This window comes from Monodelphis domestica, chromosome 6 (genome assembly GCF_027887165.1).
Source record: "Monodelphis domestica isolate mMonDom1 chromosome 6, mMonDom1.pri, whole genome shotgun sequence".
Lineage (NCBI taxonomy): Eukaryota > Metazoa > Chordata > Mammalia > Didelphimorphia > Didelphidae > Monodelphis > Monodelphis domestica.
In genome coordinates, this window is record NC_077232.1 from 275,800,028 (window position 1) to 275,827,750 (window position 27,723).

The following is a 27,723-nucleotide window of genomic DNA, read 5'->3' on the forward strand; positions in this document are numbered from 1 at the left end:
GTTACAGCTTGAATTGTGGCTTCCCAGACCCGCGAGAAGCCACAAGGTCAGAAGATAGAAAAAAGGATAGAAGTTTAGGATACCCTGAGGGGCATGGTGGAGCCAAGTTATAGATATGAGATGGCAGAAATGAATCAGAAACCAGGCCTTATTGATTATAATGGGGCCACATCAGAACCCCGATCTTAGGATGTCGCAGAGGCATGATCCATCCTGAGATCCACAATTAATACCATACAGGTCGGAGACATGGCCTGGCCGAAAGCCAGGTCCCAGGTGAGAGAGGTAGATAAGGAAAGGAATTAAAGATGGAGCTTGGCCAAGCTCCAGCAAGGACAGACATCAGTGAGAGCTAAGATCCAAAAGAGGGCAGAGATTGCTGTGGCCCTGTTTTTAATCTCTTTGATGTGCAAATATACACAATACATAGGGATGATTATCATTGGTTAACGACAAGGTATAGGTGTGGTTTCTCTTAGCCAGGTGAGCACAAAGAAACCTGTTTTCCCACCTCACCTGGGGGAAGCTGGGGTCAAGGGTCAGAGGCTTTCCCAGCCAGGCACAAGACTGAGCATGCTCTCTTCTAAGACAATCTTTACATTCTGTTTCCCTTGTCCCTAGATAGGTGTGGACTGCTACATGAATGGTACTTGTCATATGTTTGAAGTTAGAGACTAGAAATGAAATTTTGTGTCTATGTCCTCTCCTCCATTTCTCAATGTATTTCTTGATATCCTTCCCATTCAGAATCTATATCTTCGTAGGCCATGTAATTCAACTTCTCTTTAAAGTCATTTTCATTTTCTACCCCTAAGCTTGCATAATTTTTTCCCCAATGGTATTCAGCTTGTTCTGTGCCCAAAGAATAATTCCTCATCATTGTATTGGTATGAGTTTGTTTGCACTGGTTCCAGGTTTTCTTTTTACTTGCATCCAAAACATCCCCTTCTTCATCTACTCTTTTATTTTTTAACCCTTACCTTCTGTCTTGGAGTCAAAACCATGTATTGGCTCCAAGGCAGAAGAGTGGTAAGGGCTAGGCAATGGGGGTTAAGTGACTTGCCCCGGGTCACACAGCTGTGAAGTGTCTGAGGCCAGATTTGAACCTAGGACCTTCCAACTGTAGGACTGGCTCTCAATCCACTGAGCTACCCAGCTGCCCTTTTCATCTACTCTTCATAAAGCTTATAAAACTGATAAGGCATTTGTTCTACATCATCTTCATTCATTATAATTATACCTTCTGGTATCCCTTTAGATTCAGTGTCTGAATCTGAGTCACTAAATGCAATCACTATGCTTTTAGGATTTTGCTCAATGCCTTGTAAACTTTTGTCAGATGTTAGCAACTCTGGCTCTGCATTTTGATCTAAGCCTTTGTTACCAGCTTCTGTGTTACTCAAATCAGTTTCTTTGTGTTCCTCACTATTAAGCTTTTTGTTTTCATTTTGAATTGGCAAACTTGATGGTATGGGGTTAGCTTCTTGTTGCAGATCTTGTAAACTAGTCTGAGTTCATTTGGTTGTGTAGAGATAGGAATAGTTCCCTCTAAAGTACTTTGTTCTGGGAATAGAGTGTACTTCTGCATTTCCCCCTTCACCATCAATAATAGGATGTGTGCCTTCATGTTGCCCCACTACCACAACATGTATCTGTTTCTGGTTTAGTAGCCACAGTGCCCATAACTAATGACCCATTGTCTATACCCTTGCTAACCTCTTCTAGGTGCATATGTAACCCTGTTAATTCTTCTTGATTTGATTCATTCCCAATGAAATCTTCAATGGAACATGAAACTAAACCATGGCAGTTGCCTTGGCTAGATACCCCTGTGCCCCATAGAACGTTGGCACTAACTGAATCCTTGGTTGTTACTATGTCTGCCATTCCATCCCCATATTCAAATTTAACTGTGTTGTTTCATTTTGGCTCCACTATCCCTGAAATCAGACCAGGAAATCATACTTACATACTTTTACCTCAGCACCTAGTCCCTTCTCTTTTATAATATGGCAGTTTTCTGTGGTCTTGGTTGCTGATGGGTAAAGTGCTATATCACTGCAATTGTCCTATAGGCTTGTGGGAAATGAATCATTTTAACTGGGCCATGCTCCTAATTCAAAGACCTGTTACAGGTTTCTTTTTTTTTTTTTAACTCAGAATGTTATACATATAAGATTTTTTTTTTAAATTTAGAATTTAATTTTTGCTCTTTTATTTTTTTGGTGGTGGTGGGGGAATTGGTTTTCTTTTGACAATTGATTCATATACCTCATAACTCAGCCATGTATCCTGGGGTGATTCTGGTGCTGGTCAACACTCTCCTTAGGGGGTGTAATTATTGTAAAAGGTATCACCACACGCTGCATCAAAGGATCCATAAAAAACTTTGGGATATGATGGAACTGAACTGAAGGGGATTGAACATACTTATTCTGAATGTAAACTCTTATGCCAAAGGGAACTGCCCCCTAATTAGCATTTTGACAAATGGTCTATCAATCTTTTTTGTTTTTATCCTCATTTCTTTCGCTCTTATCCCCAAATTGTTGCAATTTGCCCTTTGTAAAGTGCAATAGGTCATGTACCTCTAGTCAGAATCTTTAGCGGTAAAAGCTAATTACGTGAAATGATTCATTGGGGAGACTAGGCATATATATCTGGGAGATTTCTTTTAACTAGATCTATTTTTAAGTTGGCTTTGTCAGATATCATGATTGCATCTCCCACCTTTTTATTATCAGTTGATGCCCAATAGATTTGGCTCTATCCTCTTACTTTTACGTTATGCGTGTCTACGTTGCTCATGTGTGTTTCTTGAAGACAGCATATGGTAGGGTTTTGGATTCTAATCCACTCTGCTATTCCCTTGGGTTTAATGGGTAAGTTCATTCCATTCACATTCAGAGTTATGATTACCATCTGTATTTCCCAACAATTTGATTTCTACTCCTAGTCTGGCCTTTTCTTCTTTCACTATTTCCTTCTACACCAGTTTTGTTTTTAATCAGTCCCCCTAATTCCTATCCTTATTTTACTTCCCATTCTATCCCTCTCTTTTATTCCCCCTATTTTCTTTAGAGTCTTTTTAAACTACTGCCCCACTCCCTCCCTCCCTTGTAGTATTTTCCTCCCCACCAGTCCATTTGTTACCCTTCTACTTCCCTATAGGGCACAAATCAATTCTTTGCCCCAATGTACTGGATTGTTCTTCCCTCATTGAGTCAATTGAGTATTTCCTATCTCCAATCTCTCTACCCTTCCAACAACCCCATATCAGAAAAAGAAATTGAACAAGCCATCAAAGAATTTCATGAGAAAAAATCCCCAGGTCCAGATGGATTAACAAGTGAATTCTATCAAACATTCAAAGAACTAATCCCAATATTATACAAACTATTTGACAGAATAAGCAATGAAGGAGTTCTACCAAATTCCTTTTACAACACAAATATGGTACTGATCCCAAAGCCAGGTAGGTCAAAAACAGAGAAAGAAAACTATAGACCAATCTCCTTAATGAAAATAGATGCAAAAATCATAAATAGGATATTAGTAAAAAGACTCCAGCAAGTCATCATGAGGGTTATTTACTATGACCAGGTAGGATTCATACCAGGAATGCAAGGATGGTTCAATAGCAGGAAAACCACTCACATAATTGACCATATTAACAGACAAACCAACAAAAATCACATGAATATCTCAATAGATGCAAAAAAAAGTTTTTGACAAAATATAACACTCATTCTTATTGAAAACACTAGAAAGCATAGAAATAAAAGGGCCTTTCCTAAAAATAATAAACAGTATATATCTAAAACCATCAGCAAACATCACCTGCAATGGGGACAAACTAGAAGGCTTCCCAATAAGATCAGGAGTGAAACAAGGATGCCCATTAACACCTCTATTATTTAGCATTGTACTAGAAACACTATCTGTAGCAATTAGAGAAGAAAAAGAAATTGAAGGTATTAAAATAGGCAATGAGGAGACCAACCTATCATTCTTTGCAGATGATATGATTGTCTACTTAAAGAACCCCAGAGAATCAATCAAAAAGCTAGTTGAAATAATCAACAACTTTAGCAAATTTGCAGGATACAAAATAAACCCATATAAGTTATCAGCATTTCTATATATCTCCAACACATCTCAGCAGCAAGAATTAGAAAGAGAAATTCCATTTAAAATCACTCTAGACAATATAAAATACTTAGGAATCTATCTGCCAAGAGAAACACAGGAGCTTTATGAATCCAACTACAAAACACTCTCCATACAATTAAAACTAAATCTAAACAATTGGAAAAACATTGATTGCTCATGGGTAGGATGAGCTAACATACTAAAAATGACAATCCTACCCAAATTAATTTAGTGCCATACCCATCGACTATCAAAAATTTTTTTTACTGAGTTAGAAAAAAACATAATAAAGTTCATCAGGAAGAACAAAAGTTCAATGATATCCAGGGAAATCATGAAAAAAAAATCCGAAGGAAGGAGTACTTGCAGTCCCAGATCTCAAACTATACGATAAAGCAGTGGGTATCAAAACAATTTGGTAGTGGCTAAGAGACAGAAAGGAGGATCAGTGGAACAGACTTGGGGTAAGTGACCTCTGCAAGACAGACTATGACAAGCCCAAAGATTCCAGCTTTTGGGACCAAAACCCACTATTTGATAAAAACTGTTGGGAAATTGGAAAACAGTATGGGAGAGATTGGGTTTAGATCAACACCTCACACCCTACACCAAGCTAAATTCAGAATGGGTGAATGACTTGAATATAAAGAAGGAAACTATAGGCGAATTAGGTGAATGCAGAATAGTATACATGTCAGATCTTTGGGAAAGGAAAGACTTGAAAACTAAGCAAGAGCTAGAAAAAAAAAATCACAAAATGTAAAATCAATAATTTTGATTATATCAAATTAAAAAGGTTTTGTACAAACAAAACCAATGCAACTAAAATTAGAAGGGAAGCAATAAATTGGAAAACAATCCTCATAACAAATACCTCTGACAAAGGTCTAATTACTCAAATTTATAAAGAGCTAAACCAATTGTACAAAAAATAAAGCCATTTCCAATTGATAAATGGGCAAGGGACAGGAATAGGCAATTTTCAGTTAAAGAAATCAAAACTATTAATAAGAACATGAAAAAGTGTTCTAAATCGCTGATAATCACAGAGATGCAAATCAAAACAACTTTGAGGTATCACCTCACACCCAGCATATTGGCTAACATGACTGCAAAGGAAAGTAATGAATGCTGGAGGGGATGTGGTAAAGTCGGGACATTAATACACTGTTTGTAGAGTTGTGAGTTAACCCAAACATTCTGGAGGGAAATTTGGAACTATGCACAAAAGATAGTAAAAGACTATCTCCCAAAGAGATAATAAGGAAAAGGACTTGTACAAGAATATTCATAGCTGCGCTCTTTGTGGTGGCCAAAAATTGGAAAATGAGGGGATGCTTTTCAATTAGGGCTGAACAAATTCTGGTATATGTTGGTGATGGAATACTATTGTGCTCAAAGGAATAATAAATTGGAGAAATTCCATGGGAGCTGGAATGACCTCCAGGAATTGATGCTGAGAGAAAAGAGCAGAACCAGGAGAACACTGTACACAGAGACCGATACACTGTGGTACACTCAAATGTAATGGACTTCTCCATTAGTGACAATACAGTGATCCTGAACAACTTTCAGGGATCTATGAGAAAAAACATCATCCACATTCAGAGGAAAAACTGTGGGAGTAGAAACACAGAAGAAAAAAACTGCTTGAATACATGGGTCAAGGGAATATGGCTAGGGATGTAGACTCTAAATGAACATCCTAATGCAAACACCAACAATATGGAAATAGGTTCTGATCAAGGACACATGTAATACCCAATGAAACTACACTTTGGCTGCGGGAAGGGTGGGGTGAGGGGAGAGAGGGAAATAACGATTCTTGTAACCAAGGAACAATGTTCTAAATGGACTAAATAAATCCAGCAAAATAAAGAAACAAACGAACAAACAAATAAGCAAATAAATAAATGAATAAATAATTTTTTTAAAATCCTTACCTTAAGTCTTAGAATCAATAGCAGGAAGGGCTAGAAAATCCAGGTTAAGTGACTTCCATGTAATAGTTAAATTAATTTCTCTACTAAAAGTATTATAATTTTAGAGGTATATTAAAGATTATTAGAATTAAGAAATGAAGAAATACAAAATAAGAAAAGCACATGCAACCTACATCTTGCCTGCCTGGTAGAGAGATATGTGTGCTTAGAAGCAGAAGCAGAGAGTGCAAGTAGGTGGTAGAGTCAGTTTAAATACAAATTTTGTTCTCAGCCCAGGTGGGTATCTCTGGTGAGATTTTAGGGAATTCTGGAAACTACCAAGGACTTCTGGGAATTGAAGTCCGGGGTTCAAATCTCCATTTTTACATGGTCACACAGCTAGGAAGTGTCTGAGGCCAAATTTGAACCTAGGACTTCCCATCTGTAGATTTGACTTTCAATCCAGAGCCACCCAGCTGCCCCCTCTACCTAATTTTCAAAGGACATTGTATGCTAATTCACTCTGTGGCACTGGTACCTGAAGTTTGGTGAATGACAGAATTTCAAATCTTCTTTTCCTAAACCAAAGTATACTTTATATTCTATTACCTAAACTTCATGTTGAAAAGAGTTTGTTTCTTAAACAAATACCAAGAAAAATGTCTTCTAATACACAATCCCCAAAATTCAATAGATAAGCAGTTTTTCTCCTTTCTAACCCTCCCTTTTCCCAACCACAAGTTCTTCATTATAAAAACTAAGTGGTAATTATTTAAAACTTCTTTCATCTAAGAAATATGAAATGAAGGTATTGTGTCCAGAGTAGGGTCAATGATATTTTGTCACTATTCTAATGATTTTGAACTCTGTAGTCAAACACGAAATCCAACCTGCTGTGAGTTTTTAAAATATTCTGGCTAGGGGAACTGCATTCCCCATCATGCCCCAGGAGTCCCTCCCTCCTAGTTCCTGGCATGGGATTGGTCTTGAATTGGACCAATCCCATGCTAGGGAGAAGCCATGGCTCCCCCTACTTCTGGGCATGGCCAATCCTGCATCAAGGAGAAAATTTGTAATCTGAGAAGATTCAGATTAGCAGGAGGTTTAGTTAATTTCAAGTGGCTAGAGTTTGTTTTTTCTTCTTTTAAAAAACTTTTAATTAGATAAAATTTAATTTAATCAAAATTTCCCTTCCAACAAAATATTCCAAGTGAAAACAAGAGACTGAAAAGATTCTCTTAGAAAGTTAAGTACTGGCCAATAAGCATGATGAAAAATGCAAACCACTAGAAAATATTAATTTGGATCGTTGTTAAAGTTAACCCAATTTTGAAAATATGTATTTTTCTTGAGTAGCAAAAATCATGTTAAAATGACTTACAGTATTTGGAGCCTTTACAATAAATACGGTCTGTATTTTTAAAAGACACTACATTGTGATTTGATGTAAATCTTTTAAAGGGAAATTTTTTGTCTCCATATTTAAACTGTTTATGTTGGTTAATCTATAATATTGCTCCCATGTCAAGAGAGCACCTTCTACAAATAATGAGTAATTGTATAGATCCTATTGTATTGGAGTAATTGTTTGCTCTGAGATTTCATTGATTTTTAAGTGTGTATGAATGTATATATATATACACACATATATGTTGCAGATAGTCTGCATTTTCAGCTATTGAAATTTTTGCTACTGGAGGTGTATTCTGTTCCACTGTCTTTAATTGTACAATACTATACTTGAATCTGACAAAATGCCTTTGTAAAAGTCCATGAACTAGTTGGACAAAACCTAAAGATAAGTTAACATATTGTGAATTTCGAGTATTTGGTACTTTCTTTGAATGTGTCCTACCCATTGCCTATTGTTTTATAAACCTGTTGCTTTAGTTTGAGAAAATAATTTGTACTCACACTGAGGATCATGGCTAAATTAAACTGTCATATTCTACCTCTTCTTAAGTGACACTGATTGTAAGATATATAATTTTGATTTTTAAAACGTTTTTATAATTGCATGTGCAATTTGAGTTTTCCAAAGCATATGTCATTAATATTGCAAGAGAACTTTTTTTAATTATACACTAGTATAGGTTTGGAATGTCCATTAGTCCTGACTGTAACTGTCTGCCCAACAACCTTAGACTGTTGAAATTGCCACTAATATTTAAGTAATATGGGACTTCGCTTCGTAAATATGTCTGATTCAATAAAATGGGATCAAAAAAGGGCACAAACTTCACCTACACAGTGCCAAGGAAGCATAACTTAACATGAATAGTGCTAAAAAAAGCACACAAGTCAAATAAAAAGGAACCAATCCAAGTAGGATTGATTTAATTCTGTGCCAATATAAAAGGAATTGAACCATGTGTGAGACTCAAGGTTGTAGCACTTGACAATTTAAAGACACAGGACTCTTTGTCTCACACTCCTTGTTACTTTCTATCAATTGGCTGTTCTGGCTCCCCTATTCCCGAGAGACAGAAAAGATCAGCCCAGGGAATTCTATTTCCCAATTGCTGCTAAAAATCTAGTCCCTTTTCCATTTTTCATGCTGTGGCAGTTTAGTATGGTCCTTGCTGCTAAGTGGGTAAGTCCATGATTGCTGCTATGGACTATTAGGACATAAATTACTTTAATCAGGCATTATTCAAGGACCTGTTGTGATTTTATTTTTCCCTATTTAGGATTTTTTTCATATAACATTTGGCATTTTTGTGATGTTTTTTGATAATTTTATTTAGCAATAATTCATATGCCTCATACTTTAGCTATGTATCCCTGTGTAATTTCAATGTTTCTTTATATTCTCCTCAGGTGGAGGATGTGTTTTTATTTTATAGGAAAAGTTTAAGTAATTTTGAGGGTAAGAAATTTACTGTCTCCAAGAATCCAGAGACTGAACTCCTTGCAGAAGATATCATGGAGATGCCCGCGGAGACCACATGCTGCTCCAGCAGATCCTGAGCAAACCTTCTGAAGTATCATGCAGAATTGAACTTTGGGGGGTTAAATTCATTTGTTTTGTTAAAATGCATTTGTTTTATACATGTTTTGTTGTGCAAAAGGGAGCTATCTCCAATTGGTTTTGTTCTTGTTTTCCTTTTGTTTCACTGTATGTATGTATCTCTAGTTTATTATATTTCATATGACCCATTGGGGAGACTGATCTTCCAAAGGATCACAGGGGTTGATTTGTGAGGTTTAAAATATTGTGGCCAGGGGAACTGGATCCCCAGCATGCCCCAGGGGTCCCTCTCCCCAGCTTCCTGGAGTGGGATTGGTCTTGAATTGTACCAATCCCATGTTAGGGAGGGGCTATGCCCACCCTCTTACTTCTAGGCACCAAACTGGTCTATATAAGGACCAATTCTGCACCAAGGAGAAAACTTGGGATCTAAGATTCAGTGTAGCAAGGGTTTAGTTCATTTCAAGTGGTTAGAGCACTACGTTTTTTTTCCTTCCCTTCTTTTAAATAAAGCACAGAACTCAAATTCTAAATATCTGCTACTCTAACAGGCAATTGATGTTGCTCAGTCATTTCAATCATATTTTGACTTCTCATGATCCCTTCTGGGATTTTCTTGGCAAAGATACTAGAGTGGTTTGCCCATTCATTCTCTAACAAACAGGGTTAAGGGTATTGCCAGGATCCCACTGCTAGAAAGCGTTTCAAACCACATCTGAACTCAGGAAGACAATTCTTCCTGACTCCAGGTATGGCATTCTATGCACTATACCACCTAGCTATCCCTACCAAGCATATTTCCCTTTAATCCCTAGTCATGTTGTCCTTCCTATTCTATTTGTGAAATTTTTGCTTATCTGCAGCATATAAAAACATTTCACAAACAAGTCAAGTTAAAATTACTACAGACTCTAGCACCTTGATGCTTAATCTCACCTAGTGAACAGGACACATTTTTGTCTAGGTCCCACCAAATATCAAGAACAAACCATGAACTCAATGGGAAGTTTCTCAATATCAACCAAAAACTACTGGGCTTGGAAGCAAGGCAGCACCTTCTGAATTAGAATAGATCCTCCTGCAAATGCAGCTCCATTTTCTTCTGCTATTTTAATTTCTGATGCTTTCTGGGGGGAGAAAAGACAGAAAAGTTTGTCACACACTAATGTTTGTGTTTTGAGTATTTGTTACAGATAAGATTTTCATGTCAACAATCTGAACCAAATCTAAAAATGAACAAATCATGTACAAAAGCTAAAACTGTATCCTTTTTTCAACACTGGAATAGAGCAATGGCATTACGCAAAAAAGCTTGATGTGAGATACCACTGCCTTTAACAGTGTTTACATGTAACCATCACAGCTGGCTATCTAGGTTGTTCACAACAAACCTGCTCTATGACTGGACCTGTGAAGATTGGATTTAGCTATTTCCTGATTGTAACAATGAAGATACTTAGTTGAACAAAATCAGGAATGTCTTGGGAACTCTAAACTACTCCACCCTACTTAGACCATACTTTAGGGGAAGATAAAGTTGTAATCTCCTGATTGAACAATGAAGGTACTTAACTCTTACCTTATAGTGAAGCTAGAACTTTAAGCAAAGTCTATTTTAAGATCTCAATACAAAAAGGTGTTAAGTAACTATAACGGTTAAATTAATCACAAAAAGGTTAAGTAACTCACGAAAAGTGAACTAAACAAAGAAGTGTTAAGTAACTCTAAAGATATAATCTAATCAAAGAAGATGAAAACTAAAATGAATGGGCACTTAGAAGAGGAGACACAAGAGTAAAAGGCTCATATTGGCTCATTTCCTCTCTCTGGTACTTTTTGCAGCAGAGAGTTGCCTGATAGTAACGTGCTGGGCCTTTCAGCATCTTAACATGGCTACAAGCTATTGTCCGGTTCTGTGGTGAGTTTCTAGCCAAGTTTCCCTCCTTTACTTTTCCAACTTTATCCTCTTAGAAGCCTCTAATCTTTTTCAGAGACCTAGAGGTGGGAATTTTAAACTCCCCCTGGCACAGGCTAGGCAAGAGAAATCCTATATCCTCTTCCCTCCTTCTCCTTAAATTCTTTCCCTCTATATTAATTAAATTACAATAAATTTCTAGACTGACTTGGATATTTTATTTGGGATTTCCCCTGGTGGCCAATTAAACCTAGATTTTAAATCACAACCCTAAAATTATCTTCACAGATCCAAGTCTTGAGGACTATGATCTTCCAGAAAGAACACAGGTTTTAATTCTCTTGTTTAATTTTGTTCTCTTAAATGTTCACTTCTTGGTTATTCTGAAATTTAAGACAAAAAATTTCCAAGACCTTTTGTCACATAAACTTGAACAAATAAAATCACATAGTAATATAGGAAAGTTAGGGCAAGTGATGAAATTTAAAGCACAGGAAATAAATGTACATATTTGAAAGTCTGGCATTCAAAACACATACAAAAGCCTACTTAATCCTGATATCATGCAAATTTATTTCAACATTTTTGAGTATTATCAGCGGCTATCTTCTACTGCTACAGGACACTTTATTCCTTAGTCAGTGGTTCTTCAGAAGGTTCTATGATTCCCATCTTCCTCTTACCCCACCCCACTACCTACCCTGCCCCTGTTTAGCCTCCTCTGGTATATTCATACAAGGTATAATGAAGTTTTGAAGTAATAGTACATCATCTAAGGATTTAAAAAACCCAAGTAAGAGTAGTTTCAAATTGAAATAATTCTAGGAATACTAAAGATTCATGAGCTAGTGACTCTCTCACATCTATTACATAGGCACTGAGAGGAAGACTATTAAATAATATAATTCACAAGAGTAAATATATAAAAAAAAGGTTTTTTTCTATATATTTGAACCCCTAACAATTCTAACATTCTAATCAGTCCTTGGAGATTCTGAATTTCAAAACTATTCCACCCTAATCAGACAATTCAAGGTGTGATTTAACTATTTCCTGATCAGTAACAAATGGAAATACTTGGAATAACAGAATCAGGTATTGGAAACTCTACATTCTTCACCCTACTCAGTTTAACAAGATTTTGAAGGTCTGCATCAAACTCAAGATTTAATTATCTGAGGAGATGGCCTTCAACAGCTGTGCAAAAAAAGGATAGACCTTTGGCCTGTCCTAAGTCAAAGCTTGAGCCACCCTTGGCACATGTGAGAAGCAAGAAGTGAGGTAGAGAACAACCTCTGGAGTTCTCATGACTTCCTGCGTAGAGGGCAAGAGTTTAATTCGATCCTGGAGCTCAAGCTTGGATGAGTCCCACAGATAGCTTTCCTTCAGACTGGTCACGTGAGTGATAAGGGCTGACTCCTTTCTCTGCCTTGGCTCTCCAGGGCCTTAAACTCCCACTTTGGCTCAGCCTGAGCCAGAGCAGTTTTTGAGTTAAACTCCTTTCCTTCTCTCCCTCTCTCTCTTCCTCTAATATTTTCTTCCTCCTGTTGTAATTAAATCACCATAAAATTAGGCAGCTGACTTGGGTATTTTATTATTTGGGATTTCCCTTGGTGACCACTTAAATTTAGATTTTTTCACTATCAACCACAATTTCACCCTTTACAAAATACAGCTGGTTTCATCACTTAAGAATGAACCAGACTAAGAAATTATTTAGATATCGTTCCCATTAAATATCTTTTTGTGTAAGAGTTTCATAAAGTTTACCTACCTCTGTAAACACCATAACATTATTAATTTTTGAAGTAAATGGGTATGGGAAATTAAGGACACTGGCAAATGGTTCCAATTTTTTCTAAAATGAATAAAAGAGGGAAAAAAATTAAGAATTTTTTAAATCTTCCACTGCTTATAAACATATAAATAACATGTTTTTTAAGATGCAAATTCTACCATATGCCCCATCTCCCTTCCTCATCCTATTAATCTACCTGTAATTGTATTATTATGTGATACAGACTGGTTTGTTGGGTTTTTCCCCCCACAAAAAGACCCTTGCTCCTTGGAAGGAAAGGTATGGAAAATTTGGACAGCAGACTGAAAAGCATAGACATCATCTTGCAGACAAAGGTCCATACATAATCAAAGATTTGGTTTTTCCAGTAGCAATGAATGGTTGTGAAAGCCGGTCTATAAAGAAAGCTGAATTGACACAGCATTGACACTTTTGATGGTAGTGCTGAAGAAGACTTTGGACAATCCCTGGGACAGCAAGGAGTTAAGATCAATCAAGACTTAAAGAAATTCAGATTATCCACTAGAAAGTCAAATACTGAAGCTGAAGCTTAAGTTCTTTGGTTACATAATGAGAAGACAGGGCTCAAATGAAGACTGAGGTCCCCTAGTGTAAGGCAGAAGATGAGCCATGTCCTGAATTCCTTGAGAATGGAGGGGAAATGACCTGGGGGCTCAATATACTATAGCCACTATGATTTAGAATGAAAGAAAATTTAAATGAGTAGACTTTGAAGCAAGGTTTCTGATTTCTAAGTGATAAAGGTAAAGGAAGAGTATGGAAATGAGAGTGTGGGAAGAAAACATTATTCCAACTCCCTCTCTCCCTGAGAATATATATATTGACAGCCTTGGAGAGGATAGGTGTAAAACATCATCAAAGGAGAGTCAGGTTTCAATGAAAGCTAGGAGATAGGAGTGTGAGAGAAAGAGGATCAGGACAAAGGGGAATATGTTTATTATAGAATAGACATTCCAAAAGGCAGAGTAAGGGGCTTATCTATATTAATTATTGGTTGAAAATATTATAGGCTTTGATTCTGAAAAATGATTTATACAAGTGATACTATCAGCAATTCCAAAGCAAAAGAAGAATCCTACAACTCATTTAGAAAAACCATTGTAGGATATAGTTAAAATGTATAGCTTCCTTGCTTGCCCTTTGATCCAGCAATACCACTACTAGATTTGTATCCCAAAGAGATATGGGATAGGATCGGTTTGTACAAAAATATTTATAGCTGTGCTTTTTGTAGTGGCAAAAAATTGGAAAATGAGGAGATGTCCCCCGATTGGAGAATGGTTGAAAACAAATTGTGATATATGGTGATGGAATATTATTGTGCTATAAGGAATGATGAATTGATGGAGTTCTATAAGAACTGGAATGATCTATATGAACTGATGCAGAGTGAAATAAGCAGAACCAGGAGAACTAAAACATTGTGGGATGATCTAATGCAATTGACTTTGCTACTAAAAGCAAATCCAGGACAATTCTGAAGGACTTAATGAGAAAGAATGCTATCCACATCTAGAAAAAAGAAATGTGGGAGTAGAAATCCAAAAGAAAACATATGACTTATCATTTGTTTATATAAGTATATGATTTGGGGTTTGGGTTTTAAAAAATTACTCTACTCTAGCCTCAGACATTTCCTAGCTGTGTGATCCTAGGCAAGTCACTTAATTCTCATTGCCTAGTGCTTACCACTCTTCTGCCTTGAAACCAATACCTAGTATTGATTACAAGACAGAAGGTATGGGTTTAAAAAAAAAGAAATTTTAAAATGAAATAAAAGATTACTCTATTACAAAAATGAACAATATGGAAATAGGTTCTGAGTGATAATATATGTATAACCCAGTGGAATTGCTAGTCAACTCCAGGAGGGGAGAGGAAAGATGGGAGGAAGACAATAACAATCATGTAACCATGGGAAAAAACTTAGGAAAAAAAACTAAAAAGAAAGAAAAAATGTATACTTTCTTATTCCTTCTGTTTTCCAAAATGGCCTTTCTTTTAAAAAAAAATTTTTTTTCTTGCTAATAATACTCTGATCTATGTCAACAGTAATGATCATGTAGCTTTAGCTTCTTGTTCACATTCATTCAGGTATTTTCAATGATAATTCCTACCTTCTTCTTCTCCAATGTCATATCCAATGTCAAGTCAAGATAGATGGCTTGCTTTGGGTTAGAATAGTCCAGAATTTGAAATCTTTTTAGTATATTAACTGCTTTCTCCACTTCATAAATCTGCCTTGGGAACAGGCGTTTCAAGTAGACATCATCCTCGGGCTCACCCTCCATATAACAATATGTCTTTAGTTTTTCTACATCATTTGTTTTTTCATCTTTAGTTTGCAATTTGGAGCCTTTTCTCCACTTTTTTGCAGGTCTACAAGAAAAAATACACATCGAAAATTAGCTATCACAATACATATTCCAAAAGATCTAGAAAGAAAATATGCATTTTAGGAAAAGAAATAATTAAAAATTGATCATAAATAGACTAGGAAATTTGAGACTGCTTACCAATTCACAAAAAAATAACAAATATTTTTTTTCTTTTTAAAAATCTTTACATACTATCTTAGAATCACTACACAAGTATAAGTTCCAAGGCAGAACAGTAAGGGTTAGGCAGTTGGGGTTAGGTGACTTTCCCAGTGTCATACACCTAAGGAAGTGTCTGAGGCCAGATTTGAACCTAGGACCTCCCACCTATAGATTTGGCTCTCAATCCACTGAGCCATCTAGTTGTCTGCCCCTCACTCTCCTCATACATTTTTAAGACAGTGAAACTTCTCCAAAAGGAAATTCTCTTCTGGATAGCTTCTCTAGTTACAAGTGAAATTTACATTAAATCAATTATGTGATTTTTATTCTGAACAGACACAAAATCAAATTCTGTCTAGAATTCCATATTCTACATACATTTATCTTATACATACATGTAATGAGTAATTAAATTGAAGCACTAAAAATAGAATGTTTTACTCATCATACTCATTTCTAATTGTCTGCAAGTTCCCTTTGGATGGAAAACACAACATATCTAAGTAAAGTGCCCAAGTAGAATAGTCAAAATATTTCTATACTTACTTACTTTGCTGCAAAACATTTAAAAATCCCAATCTGGGGAAACTTCATTTTTAACTAAATATAGGACCAATGAAGTTAACAGAAAACAGGTCCTAAAGAGCCTATGCTATGATAATTATCTCTCCTGTCTAAAATGACTATTAAGGGGAAATACTCTCACTGTTCTTTCATATTTGTAAACCTTCAAGTGTTACACAGATGTGGGGGAAAAGAAACTGATAAAGCTACTTAGTTTTCATGGTAATAATATTAAATTCATTTGATAAATGTTTTCCAATTGCCTATTAAAATAGGTGAGACATTAGATAGACACAAAATGAATCTGGATATACAGCCTGTGCTCTCCTGGTACCTACAATCTAACAGGATGATAAAGCACTATAAAAATGTTAAGTTACCATGCAATCAATGCAAAGAAGGTAAACAAAGCAATGATCCTGAACCATGATCAAGAACTCTCAGAATCCATTCAAATCCATCTCGCTGTATTGCCTATTTCATGTGTCTCTAACTTTTTTACAAGCATGAGGTGTTTTATCAAGTGTTTCATTCTCCCTGCCTTCTAGTTTGGTAAGCCTTGACAAAAGCAAGAACAATCTGTTCTTCATGAAAGCAAGCTTGCTCTACAACATTTCCTTTTCTAGATGTTCACTATGGATCTAATCCAGAATAGACTGGTCTAGGGACCAGAGGTTTAGTACCATACTCACAACTGCCACTTCTTTCTGCACTAGAGGACAGAAGTCATCAAAGCAATAAGAACCAAATCCATCAAAGGTAATTTGATTTCCTCTTATTCTCTATGTATTTATCTTAGGTATCAACTTCCTATTAAGAACATTTGCCAGTTATTCTGCTTCCCCTAGCAGTTCTACCCTTTGAGACACATCTTTCCCAAAAGCAACTTTAAAAAAAAAACAAAAAAAAAACCCCGACCCAAATCCCTTTTTATTATCCTTTACTTTCTTTGTCTACCTCAGCACATCTTGAGGTTTAATACCCCTGGCACTATTTTTACAGAAACATGCCAAGCTCTTAGATTCATTCTGTTTGTCAGTGAGTCTTGTTTCTATCCTTTCTACAGTTTTCTTTTTTTTTTTTAAACTCTAATCTGTCTGGTTAGATCCTTAATAAGTTCACATTACTCTCCACTTTCATTAAGAATTGTTTCTCAGAGAAGAAAAATAACTGCTTGATCACATGAGTCAATGGGGACATGATTGAGGATGTAGACTCCAAACAGTCACCCTAGTGCAAATATCAATAATATGGAAATAGATCTTGATCAACGACACATGTAAAACCCAGTGGAATTGAGCTTTGGCTACAGGAATGGGGGTGGGAGGAGGGTAGGGAAAAGAACGTGAATCATGTAACCATGGAAAAATTTTCTTAATGAAATAAAATTTTTAAAGAATTGTTTCTATTTTAATAAGGAAAAAGACTTGTACAAAAATATTCATAGCTGTGGTCTTTTGTGATGGCAAAAATGGAAAATGAGGGGATTGGGGAATGGCTGAATAAATTGTGGTATACGATGGTTATTATTGTACTGAAAGTAATAAAGAAATGGAGGAATTCCACATGAACTGGAATGACCTCCAAGAACTGATGCATAGTGAAAGGAGCAGAACCAGGAGAACATTGTACACAGAGATTTATACATTATTGCACAATTGAATGTAATGGATTTTTCTACCAATAGCAATGCAATGACCCAGGACAATCAAGAAAAACTTAAGAAAAAGACCACTATCCACATCCAGATAAAGAACTATAGAACCAGAAATGCATTAGAAAAATATATGACCGACCACATAGTGAAATAAGTTATTAGGGTTTTGATGTTAAAGAATCACTCTACTGCAAATATGAATAACACAGAAATAGATTTTGAACAATAATGATACATGTATAATCCAGTTGAATTGCTTATCAGCTTTGGGAGGGGGAAAGAAAGAAAAGTGTGGCGGGGGGTGATAGAGACATGAAGAGAGAGAGGTTTTGCAGTACTTGTGGGCCAAGATGCAAGGCTGAAGCCCCAGCTGTCACTCAAGAGAAGATTCCAAAGGAATGTTCTCAGGAGTGGCAGTTGGGGGATTGCTGGCCACACTGAGAGGAGAAACTGGGTTTTTGGACTTGGTCTCTGACTAGAAGTCACACTCTCTCTCCCTGAAGGTTTGAACCTGGCTGAAAGACATTTGTGAGGCTGATTTTGTTTCTGGGGTTTCTCTGGCTCTGAGCAGTTGAAGTTGAAACAGAGAAGAGAAACTTGACTTTTGGGGTCTTGGTCTCTCTGGCTCTGAGCAGTGGAAGCTGACCAGGGGAGAAGCTTTTGAGTGGGTGGTCTATTTGAGAGTTGAGCTGGCCAGGAGAAAACTTAGAGATTTTGAACTTTGTTTTTCTCTGGGGTTGAAGCTGAGAAAGGAGACCAGCCAGGCTGTATTTGTGAAGAAGAAAGATGCTTTTGAAAGGACTGCTGTCCTCCATCTTCCTAACTGTCTTAGAGTCACAGTTTGTGACTGGAATACTGCCTCAAAACCCCCTAAAATTATCCTAGTAGTTTAGGGAATTCTTCACCCCTCTTACCTCAGTTTCCCATCCTGTTATCCCAATAAACCCCTTGACTTGAAAAAGGAAAGGAAAAGAATATCTATATAGTTTCTCAAGTGGGGAGGGAAGGAGCCAAAGGCTTCAAGAAGAACTAGGTGGAGAGGGTTGGAAAAGGGAGGGAGTGAAGGGGTGGGGGGAGGAGGTTAGGAAATAGATTGATCCATCAGCCATTAGTAGGGATCAGTAAGCCAACCCCAGACTATCCTCTAGTATCTATCTAGAGCAGTATTCCCTGTGTATCAGCATCCCTGAGCATTTCTTATTCCTACCTCAGCTCTCTCTAGTCATAGCCATCCAGAGAACAACAGTCATTGCTGAAGTAACAGTTTCCTAAGTTTACCTTCACTATTTTAATCAGTAGTAGTTTCTCTTCAGCTTACGTATTTTCTTCTAAGTAGTAGTAGTTTCAGTCAGTTTACTATTTTATTTCAGGGGGGAGGATCATGAATCATGTAACCATAGAAAAATATTCTAAATAAAAATTTAAAATAGAAAAATAAAACGGCTTTCTTGACTTATTCTTAATTTTCCCCCCTCCCATAAAGTGGTTCAGTAAATAGAATCAAGGTCTAGAGTCAGGAAGACCTTAGTTCAAATGTGGCCCCAGACTCTTGGCAAGTCACTTAACTTATTTGTCTTAGTTTCCTCAATTGTTAAAAAGAGATGATAATACATGTATTGGCAAGGAGAAGGGGGAGGGAAAGGAGGAAAGATGACAATTTGGATCACATAACTTCTGAAATCTTATCAGGAAATTTGTTCACATCAATAATTTGGCTCCCCTGAGGTGAATACATGTTATTACAAGTAATTGGTAAAATAGTATTATAATTTTTTAAAATGAAAAATAAAGTAAAATAGGGATGATAACAGCACTGACCTCCCAGGATTGTTGTATCAATTGAGATATTTGTAAAAGCTCTTAGCACATGCCTGACACAGAGACGACACTATGTAAATGCTTATGCCCTTCCCCCTCTCCCAATATATCCCTTTGTGGGTTTTAAAATTAATAATCAATAATTAAGTATTACATGTTATCAAGTTTTATTAATAATTACTAAAAAAATTGCAATAATTTGTGGATAAAAGGAAAAGAGAACAAAACCAATGATTACTAGGTTGAAGAACAGCCAATTTGGGGGCAGTCCCCTTTAGCATATGAGTATACATTCAAACAAAGGCATTTCAACCACCCAGAGTTCAATTCACATCTGGATCTTCTGGTGCAACATGTGGTCTCTGCAGGTATCTATCTTCATGGGCATTCTGGAGTCTGGGAGGTAGCAAGTTTCTTATCCTAAAATTGCTCAAATTTAAATCAAAGTTCACATCAATAACTTGGCCCCCCTGAAGTGAATAATAACAAACACAGGGATCACTCAGGGATACATGGCTGAGTTATGAGGTATATGAATCAATTTGCAAAAGAAAATAAAAAACATGAAAACATAAAAAGAGAAAAATAACTTGTGGATGAAATAAAAAATGTAAAAGTCTTATGTCTAAAAAAATCTAAGTAAAGGAAAAACAAATTTATAACAGGTCCTTGAATCAGGGCCCAATTAAAATAATTTAAGCAATTATGCATTTACCCAATCAGTACTCTAGAAAGTTTGCCACACCATGAAAGAAAGAAAAGGGACTAGATTATAGGCACCAGGTAGGAGCCAAATTTGAGATATTTGGTAGAATGTGGGACAAGGAAAACCTGCCTTTAACACATATTAATCAGCCTCAACCTTGAACCCCAAACAAGTTCAAGTCCTCTTGTCTTGGCTCAAAATTTTCATCAATCCCATCAGGACTGGTTGGTCTTTTTGATCTTGTGCTTGATTGGCACTATGCAGTTTAGCTTTGTGCTTCTTTGGCACTGTGCAACAGTTCTTTTGTATATTCCCTTCTTATGGAATAGACAGAATCATGAAGCAAAGTCCCATAATTATTTTCAACAATCAATGGCATCATTTTTATAATCTAAAGCTTTTTTGATATGCATTAATATTAGAATAAATGTATTTGAAACTTATATTACTGCAAAATTAAAAATAATTAAAGAAAAATCTTCTCAATACTGTTGACATGTTCTACAAATACAAAAAGGAGAGAAAATAAAATTCTGATACTATATTGCACATGCAAGGAAAAATAATAATAAAAAAGTATTAAAAATAAAAAATATATAGCTTAAAATCAGTGACACACTGTCAGCCATGTGAGAGTACAAAATGATTTTAAGAATAAAACAGTAATTGCTCTTTGTGGTGGCCAAAAGTTGGAAAATGAGGGGATGCCCTTCAATTGGGGAATGGCTGAACAAATTGTGGCATCTGTTGGTTGAAGGAATACTATTGTGCTAAAAGGAATAATAAAGTGGAGGAATTCCATGGAGACTGGAACAACCTCCAGAAAGTGATGCAGAACAAAAGGAGCAGAACCAGGAAAACATTGTACACAGAGACTGATACACTGTGGTACAATCGAAGGTAATGGACTTCTCCATTAGTGTCAATGCAGTGTCCCTGAACAATCTGCAGGGATGTAAAAAACACTATCCACAAGCAGAGGATAAACTGTGGGAGTAAAAACACTGATGAAAAGCAACTGCTTGACTACAGGGGTGGAGGGGATATGACTGAGGAGAGACTCTAAATGAAAACTCTAATGCAAATACCAACAATATGGAAATGGGTTTTAAATCAAGAACACATGTGATACCCAGTGGAATTGCACATCGGCTATGGGAGAGGTGGTGGGAGGAGGAGGAGGGAAGAAAAGAAAATGATCTTTGTTTCCAATGAATAATGTTTGGAAATGACCAAATAAAATAATGTTAAAAAAAAAGAATAAAACAGTAACACTGTAGATAATGCACGTTCAAAGAAGTACCAAAGTCCCCAAAATTTACAATAGCCCGGTTAATTACAACAGCAAACAAACCCACTATCATATTTCACATAAGTTGCTGTATTACATTAAAAAAACCTATGAACTGATGGATATTTGTCACAATTTTTACAGATGTCGCAAATCTTTCAACCTTGGCAAAAATATTTTTAAACAAAGTAAAACTTATTTGAGTCTAGAACATCATCAAGAAATCTAGATTGTTCTGCTGGAAGTAAATTAAAATGAAGACTTTTGCAGGACCTCTTTTTTTGGCTTCCTGATTCATAGACACACCTTGGTAGGAACATTTCTTTATAATATATATAAATAATAAAAAAAATTATCCATTCAGAAACTACTAATTACTAAAATTATTTCTAAAGACCCCTCAGAATTACCATTTAAATTCTTAGTTTATTAAATTCTCCAAAGGTTGCACACAATTTAACTAGTTTTGTTGAAATCCATCCATCATCATCTATGTAACACTTAACAAAGGCAACGTGATCTCCAATGGATCTAGTGACCAGGGTTTGGGCAAGATGTTCATAAACTTATACAGTGATATTTTGTTCTTCAGCAAAGGTAAAGGTACAAATTAAAGATCAACATAGGCAAAACAGTAGCTTAAAATGATTCAGTATAACAGAAAGATATTGATTAAATTAATATAGATAAACAAAAAATTTAAACCTTAAAGAAATCAGTAAATACAAGAATATAAACAAATGAGAAGGCGCAGACAGTGCAGTCAAAAATATCCTTTTCACCAATCCCAATAGACTTATTCACTATTATAAGAGAATAAACTCAAAATAATTAGCAAGAAACTTCCAGATCTCTTTTAAAGTTTCCCCCCCCTCCCCCAGTATTACCCATTTAGATTTTGTTTGTCAGGTCTAAATTTCCTCATAGAAGCGCAGGGCAGAATCTCCACTCTGCATGTTGAGAGCATTTAAAACTTTTAGAACTTTGTCAAAATATTTCAGGTTAGTTTGTAGCATAAGCAGCCTCGCTTTTGGCATATTCTTGAGGAGAAGGAAATAAAGTGGGAAATCTCCAATGAAAATAAAAATTCCCAGGATAAGAATTAAGCAGATCCAAACTGCACTTTTTAGCTCTACCAACTCAAAACTGTTGTTTCAGAGTTTCAAGCATGCTTTGAAATAGCATTTTTCCTAAAAGATGCTGAATGGGGTTTGTTTAAAGAGCAAACCACAAGAAGCAAAACTTCAAGGGAAAACAATAGCATATTTTCATATGAGAGAAAAAATACTTCTTGGTGTTTTGGGTCAAAAGAAAGAAGGAACAAAAATTAGGCTTATTCCCTGTGATAAAGGATGAACGGTTTGCAAAAACGGAGAGGTGCAAATGTCAGAATGAGTGATTGACAGAAGCATGTAACTAAGGGTCACATGGGAGTCTGAGGCTAGAGATCTGGGAAAAGATTCTATGCTCCAATGGACTTCATCTTAGCTCTTGGAAGCTGAAGGCTTTGAAGAGAGGTTTTGGCTTTCTCCTGAGACCAGCAGAAGAAAAGAAATCTTTTGGATCTGGCTGCTGGCAGCTTTGAGTCAAGAAGATTGAAGATAGACTAACCAATTGAAGATCCTGCCCCATTTGATTGGACTCCTGGTGTGAGAATTGGCTATTGGGGAATTTACTGCTTAGCTTAATAAGATAGTTTTAGATAGTTTATAGATATTAGATTTTAAGATAACTAGTGTAATTTCCTCCTAAACCCCTGTTCTTTCCCTTCCTAACCAATAAATCTGAATTATTTATATGTTCCCTCTTGTTCTTTCCTCACCCAAATCCCCAATAGAACGTTCCCAAAACTGACTTTAAATCTACTGATTTGGAACTAACTGCCCTCCCTGTGAAAAACCTTTAGTAACAGCCTTCTAAACAAGGAGTCCAGGATCAACTTGGAAAAAAATCTGCTTGAAAATGAGAAGGTGTGGGGTTCTTTTTCCCAAGCTGAAAATGGACTATGGCAGGCTAGAAGCACACACGTGGAGTATGGAAAGGGAATGGGGTATAAAGATTTTTATATGTCACCCTCTGTGGAAAAAAATGGCTGGGATTGGCAGGATCTTGTGGCGGGTCTTGTCTCACCAAGAGGAGGCTCCAAGCTGGGTGGAGAATAGTGAGGAATGCTGGCCAAGCAGATGGACAGGAGAAACAGCAGGCAGCATCAGGGCAGGGCAGGGCAGGAGCACAGGCACACTCCGTCACTGGACCCTCATGGTGGGCAGCGACCAGGCAATCTTACTATCTTTACTGTAAGGCTATCTGCTCAAAAATTTGAGAATGCGTAATCGCTTCATGGTAAGCCAAAATGTGGGTTTTCAAATTAAAGATCAATAACTAAGCATTACATTTTATAAAGTTTTATTAAGAATAACTGAAAGAAAAGAACTGTCTGACTTCAGCCCAGTCGCAGGTCCAAAAGAGGAAGAGAGAGAAGTTGCAGCCACTTAAATACAATTACACAAAATGTGGGGATGCAGGAAAATGGAAAATGGAATTTTGGAAAAACTAAGGGACTTCTGGGGGATGAAGTCCAAAGGCTCAAAATCTCCATTTATACAACTTTCATGAGAAGAAAAGTTCATAAAAACTAATCATCAACCAAGACTGACAAATGAAAACAAGAGTAAAATAACCTCCTGATATATAAATTTTTACATCTTTTAAATACTTTTCATATGCAATATGTACTCCTTTTTGCTGAAATCATCCATTTTATATAACTTGTAATTGGTGTAGAAAATTTTGAAAGATACTTTCATTCTTTCTCAGTTTTTTTTTTTTAAACCCTTACCTTCCATTTTGGAGTCAAGGATGGGGGTCAAGTGACTTGCCCAGAGTCACATAGCTAGGAAGTGGCTGAGGCCAGATTTGAACCAAGGACCTCCCGTCTCTAGGCCTGGTTCTCAATCTCTTTCTCAGTTTTGAAAACAGAACTTTATGACATTTTTTTTAACCCTTCCTTCCATCTTAGAATTGATACTGACTATCAATTCCAAGACAGAAGAGAGGTAAGGCTAGGGAATAATTGGGGTTAAGTGACTTGCCCAGGGTCACAAAGCTAGGAAGTGTCTGAAGCCAGATATGAATCTAGGACTCTCATCTCTAAGCTTCATTCTCTATTCACTGAGCCACCTAATTGCCCAATTAGATGCACTTTTGACAAACTGTTCATTTTTCTCCAATCTAGTCTTAGGAAGCACACAATATCAGTTTTTATAAGTCTTCCTATACTTCTCTGGATTTTTTTTGCATTCATCATTTTTTATGGCACAATAATATTCAATTCCCAAGTTGATAGGTATTTACTTTGCTTCTGGTTCTTTGCTTCTGCAAAATATTGCTGCCATTAATGTTTTGGTTTATGGTACCATTCTTTCTGTTTTTGGAAAATAAACTTGGCAACCACATGAAGGATGGATTGCAGAGGTGAGAGACCAGACGAAAAAAGAACAAAGAGGCTACTGAAGCAATCCAGAGAAGTGACCATGAGAAAGGTGATGGTGAGGTAGAGACTGTGTGAACTGAGAGGAGAGATGTGGCAAAGTTACAGACTTAAAAAGAGACAGATATAGCAACTGATTAGATATGGGAGATGAAAGAGAGGGAAGTCTCAAGACTAAATGTAGATCATAATCCTGAGTGAACGGACAATCAGTTCTGTTTTGGATATGTGGAATTTTTTAGATGTCTAACAGGAAGATGATAATGTGGGAATGGATAAAATACAGGAATTATCTATACAATGAGGATGACTGGATCCAAGGGAGTTGATGGCATTCACAAATTAGATAAAGAAAAGGAAAGGGCTTAGAAGACTTTTGGAGGTATACCAACAATTGGGCAGGAACAGGAAAATGGTACAACCAAAGAGGCTGAGAAACATAAGACAGACAGGTTGGAGACAAATCAAAGTGAACAGCATGATCAGAGAAAAATCAACATCCAAACATGGATGACTGAAAGTGTCAAAAACTCAAGAGGTCAAGCTAAATGAGGTCAATCAACCAATAAATATTAGGTCTCCACTATTCCTGCCTTCAAGGAGCTTAGAATTTAAGGGGAGAGCAAATATGAAAACAAATATATAAAAACCAACCTATATATAGGATAAATAGGAAATAGTCAATTGAGGGTCGGTACTAAAATAGAGAGGCATTGAAAAAAGTCTTATAAAAGGTAGAGTTTTAAAGTGTTAAAATTAATGGTTTGGTTAAATATATGAAAATTATTAAGTCTTTTATTATAAAAGAGGTGGAAAGAGTGAAAGCAGAGGAATACAAATGGGTAGAGAAGACACTAACTAAATATTATTCCAGTGCTTGGCTCAGCCAGGACTTGTGAAACTTCGACCAGAATTAAACTATCTCCAAAAGACAGGAAAGGAAAACCAGCTATACACTCACCCAAGTTGTCTTTAAGAGGCAGGTCAAGACAATGACTTGAGCTGAAGATGACTCCTGAAGCCAACTTCCTTCTTGGAGTGACTCTCTTCTTGGAGTCCACTCCCGCCCCTCCCCCCCCAAATTCAGGTCTTTTATAGTGGCTTCTTGTCTCCTCCCCTCTTCACAGAGGCCAATCACAGCTTCCAAATTGTCTAGCTCTGGGAACTAGTTCGCACCTTCTGGAGGGTGTGAACTCTTAACAGAATTCACAAGTTTCTGACTGACTGAGTTAGAAAAAAGGATAGAGCTCCCCAAGAATCTTGCTGGCTTCTCACCTAGTTCAAGCTTGTGTTGATTCAAAGTTAGTGCAAAAAGAATAAAGGATTCCTTTTTCACAAGTGTGAACTCAAAGAGAACAAAGAGAACCAAGAATTTCCTTTCACAGTTGGGACTTAGGTTTTTGGAGCGAGCAGTTCAGAGACTATTGGAAACCATGGAAAGAGCACAATCTGGCCAAAGTAGACTACCTGCCATTTACTGTACATAGTATTCAATGCCCTACCTCTGTCCCATCCCTAGAATATTCTCTCCTGTCTCCTCTACCCTCTTACAACCTTCAAAAAAAAACAAACAAAACAAAACAAAACAAACTCAGGGAAGTGAAGTTACTGTTCAAAGTCCAGTAGTCTTAATAGCAAAAAAACCCTCTTAACCTATGATCTTTCCATTCTAGCCCACTCTTTATAAGATCACATGTACTACAAATCAATTTATGTCTTAATTATATATTCTGTAAGCTTGAAGTGCCATTTAGAAAACACAGTGGGACCAAGTTTTTACTCTCCTGCTTTAATGTCTGAATTTAAGACTGTGGCAAAGCTAAAAATGCTTCTGAAAAGGAGGGCCTCAAAGAAAAGAAGTGGAGACTGATACTGTGACAAAACTGTGACACCGAATTGAAGGAGAAAGAAGGAAATTAACTCAAAAATAAAGTTATCCAAAGTAGTAATGTGGATCAGCTAGGTGACTCAATGGATAGAGAGAGCAAGGTCTGAAGACAGAAAGCCCTGAGTTCAAATCTGGCCTTAGACGCTTCCCACCTGTGTGACCCTGGCTGGGCAAGTCACTTAAACCCAATTACTGGTTCTTACTGCTCTTCTGCCTTGGAACTGATACTTTGTATCAATTCTAAGACAGAAGGTAAGGGTTAAAAAAAAGTAATTATAAGTAATCAAAACTAAGAAGCAATACTAGTCAAATTTGAATTATTTTGCTAAAAGAAAATTCTACCCATCTATTAACTCTCTACAGTCTGGTTTCTGACCTCATCATTCAACTGAGAATGCTCTCTCCAAATCAATTTTGTAAAAATGTTATTTATGTTTAATTAAAAACATATATAACTTTTTATTTATATAAACCTAAATAACTTGTTATTGGTATATCACCTGCCATCATATAAGCAGGCCATCTTAAACTACCAACCTGCATTTAGAGAAAGGACTCTCCGAACACATTAAAATGCCCCACATTTGAGTTCATATGCTGACTCACTGAACTGTATGTAAAATGGAAACTGAGTAGGGACTGGGAGAGTTATGTTTCAGCCCTCCTAAGGATTTCACCCTTTATAATGAACGAATGTCATATGGGTTAAATTTATTCTTGGACAAAAGTGTTTCTTTTCCTTTGAGGAAAGAGTCAGAAAACCTGAGTTCAATTCCTACTTTTTATTTTTAATTTTTTTGAATTGTACATTCTTCTTTTAAATTTGGAGTCCCACATTTTCTTCCTCTCTTAGCTGGTGAGGTTATTCCATTATACATGCCAAATTATACAAAACATGTCCACATCAGTCATGATAAAAAAAAAAAGAAAAGCAAGAAAAATGAAGTGGAAAAAAAGCTTGAATCTATCCCATGTTTCATCAATTCTCTT

At 36.5% G+C, this 27,723-nt stretch overlaps 1 protein-coding gene across 1 annotated transcript in view; it reads right to left on the reverse strand.

The window, feature by feature from the left end:
• MRPL1 (mitochondrial ribosomal protein L1) overlaps nt 1-27,723 on the reverse strand; it is an 87,189-nt gene that overhangs the window by 38,625 nt on the left and 20,841 nt on the right. The window contains exons 3-5 of the mRNA XM_056803250.1: nt 14,897-15,158; nt 12,735-12,818; nt 10,101-10,172 (exon numbers count right to left, since the gene is read on the reverse strand). Coding sequence (XP_056659228.1) covers nt 10,101-10,172; nt 12,735-12,818; nt 14,897-15,158 — 418 coding nt within the window. The remainder of the gene's footprint in view (nt 1-10,100; nt 10,173-12,734; nt 12,819-14,896; nt 15,159-27,723) is intronic.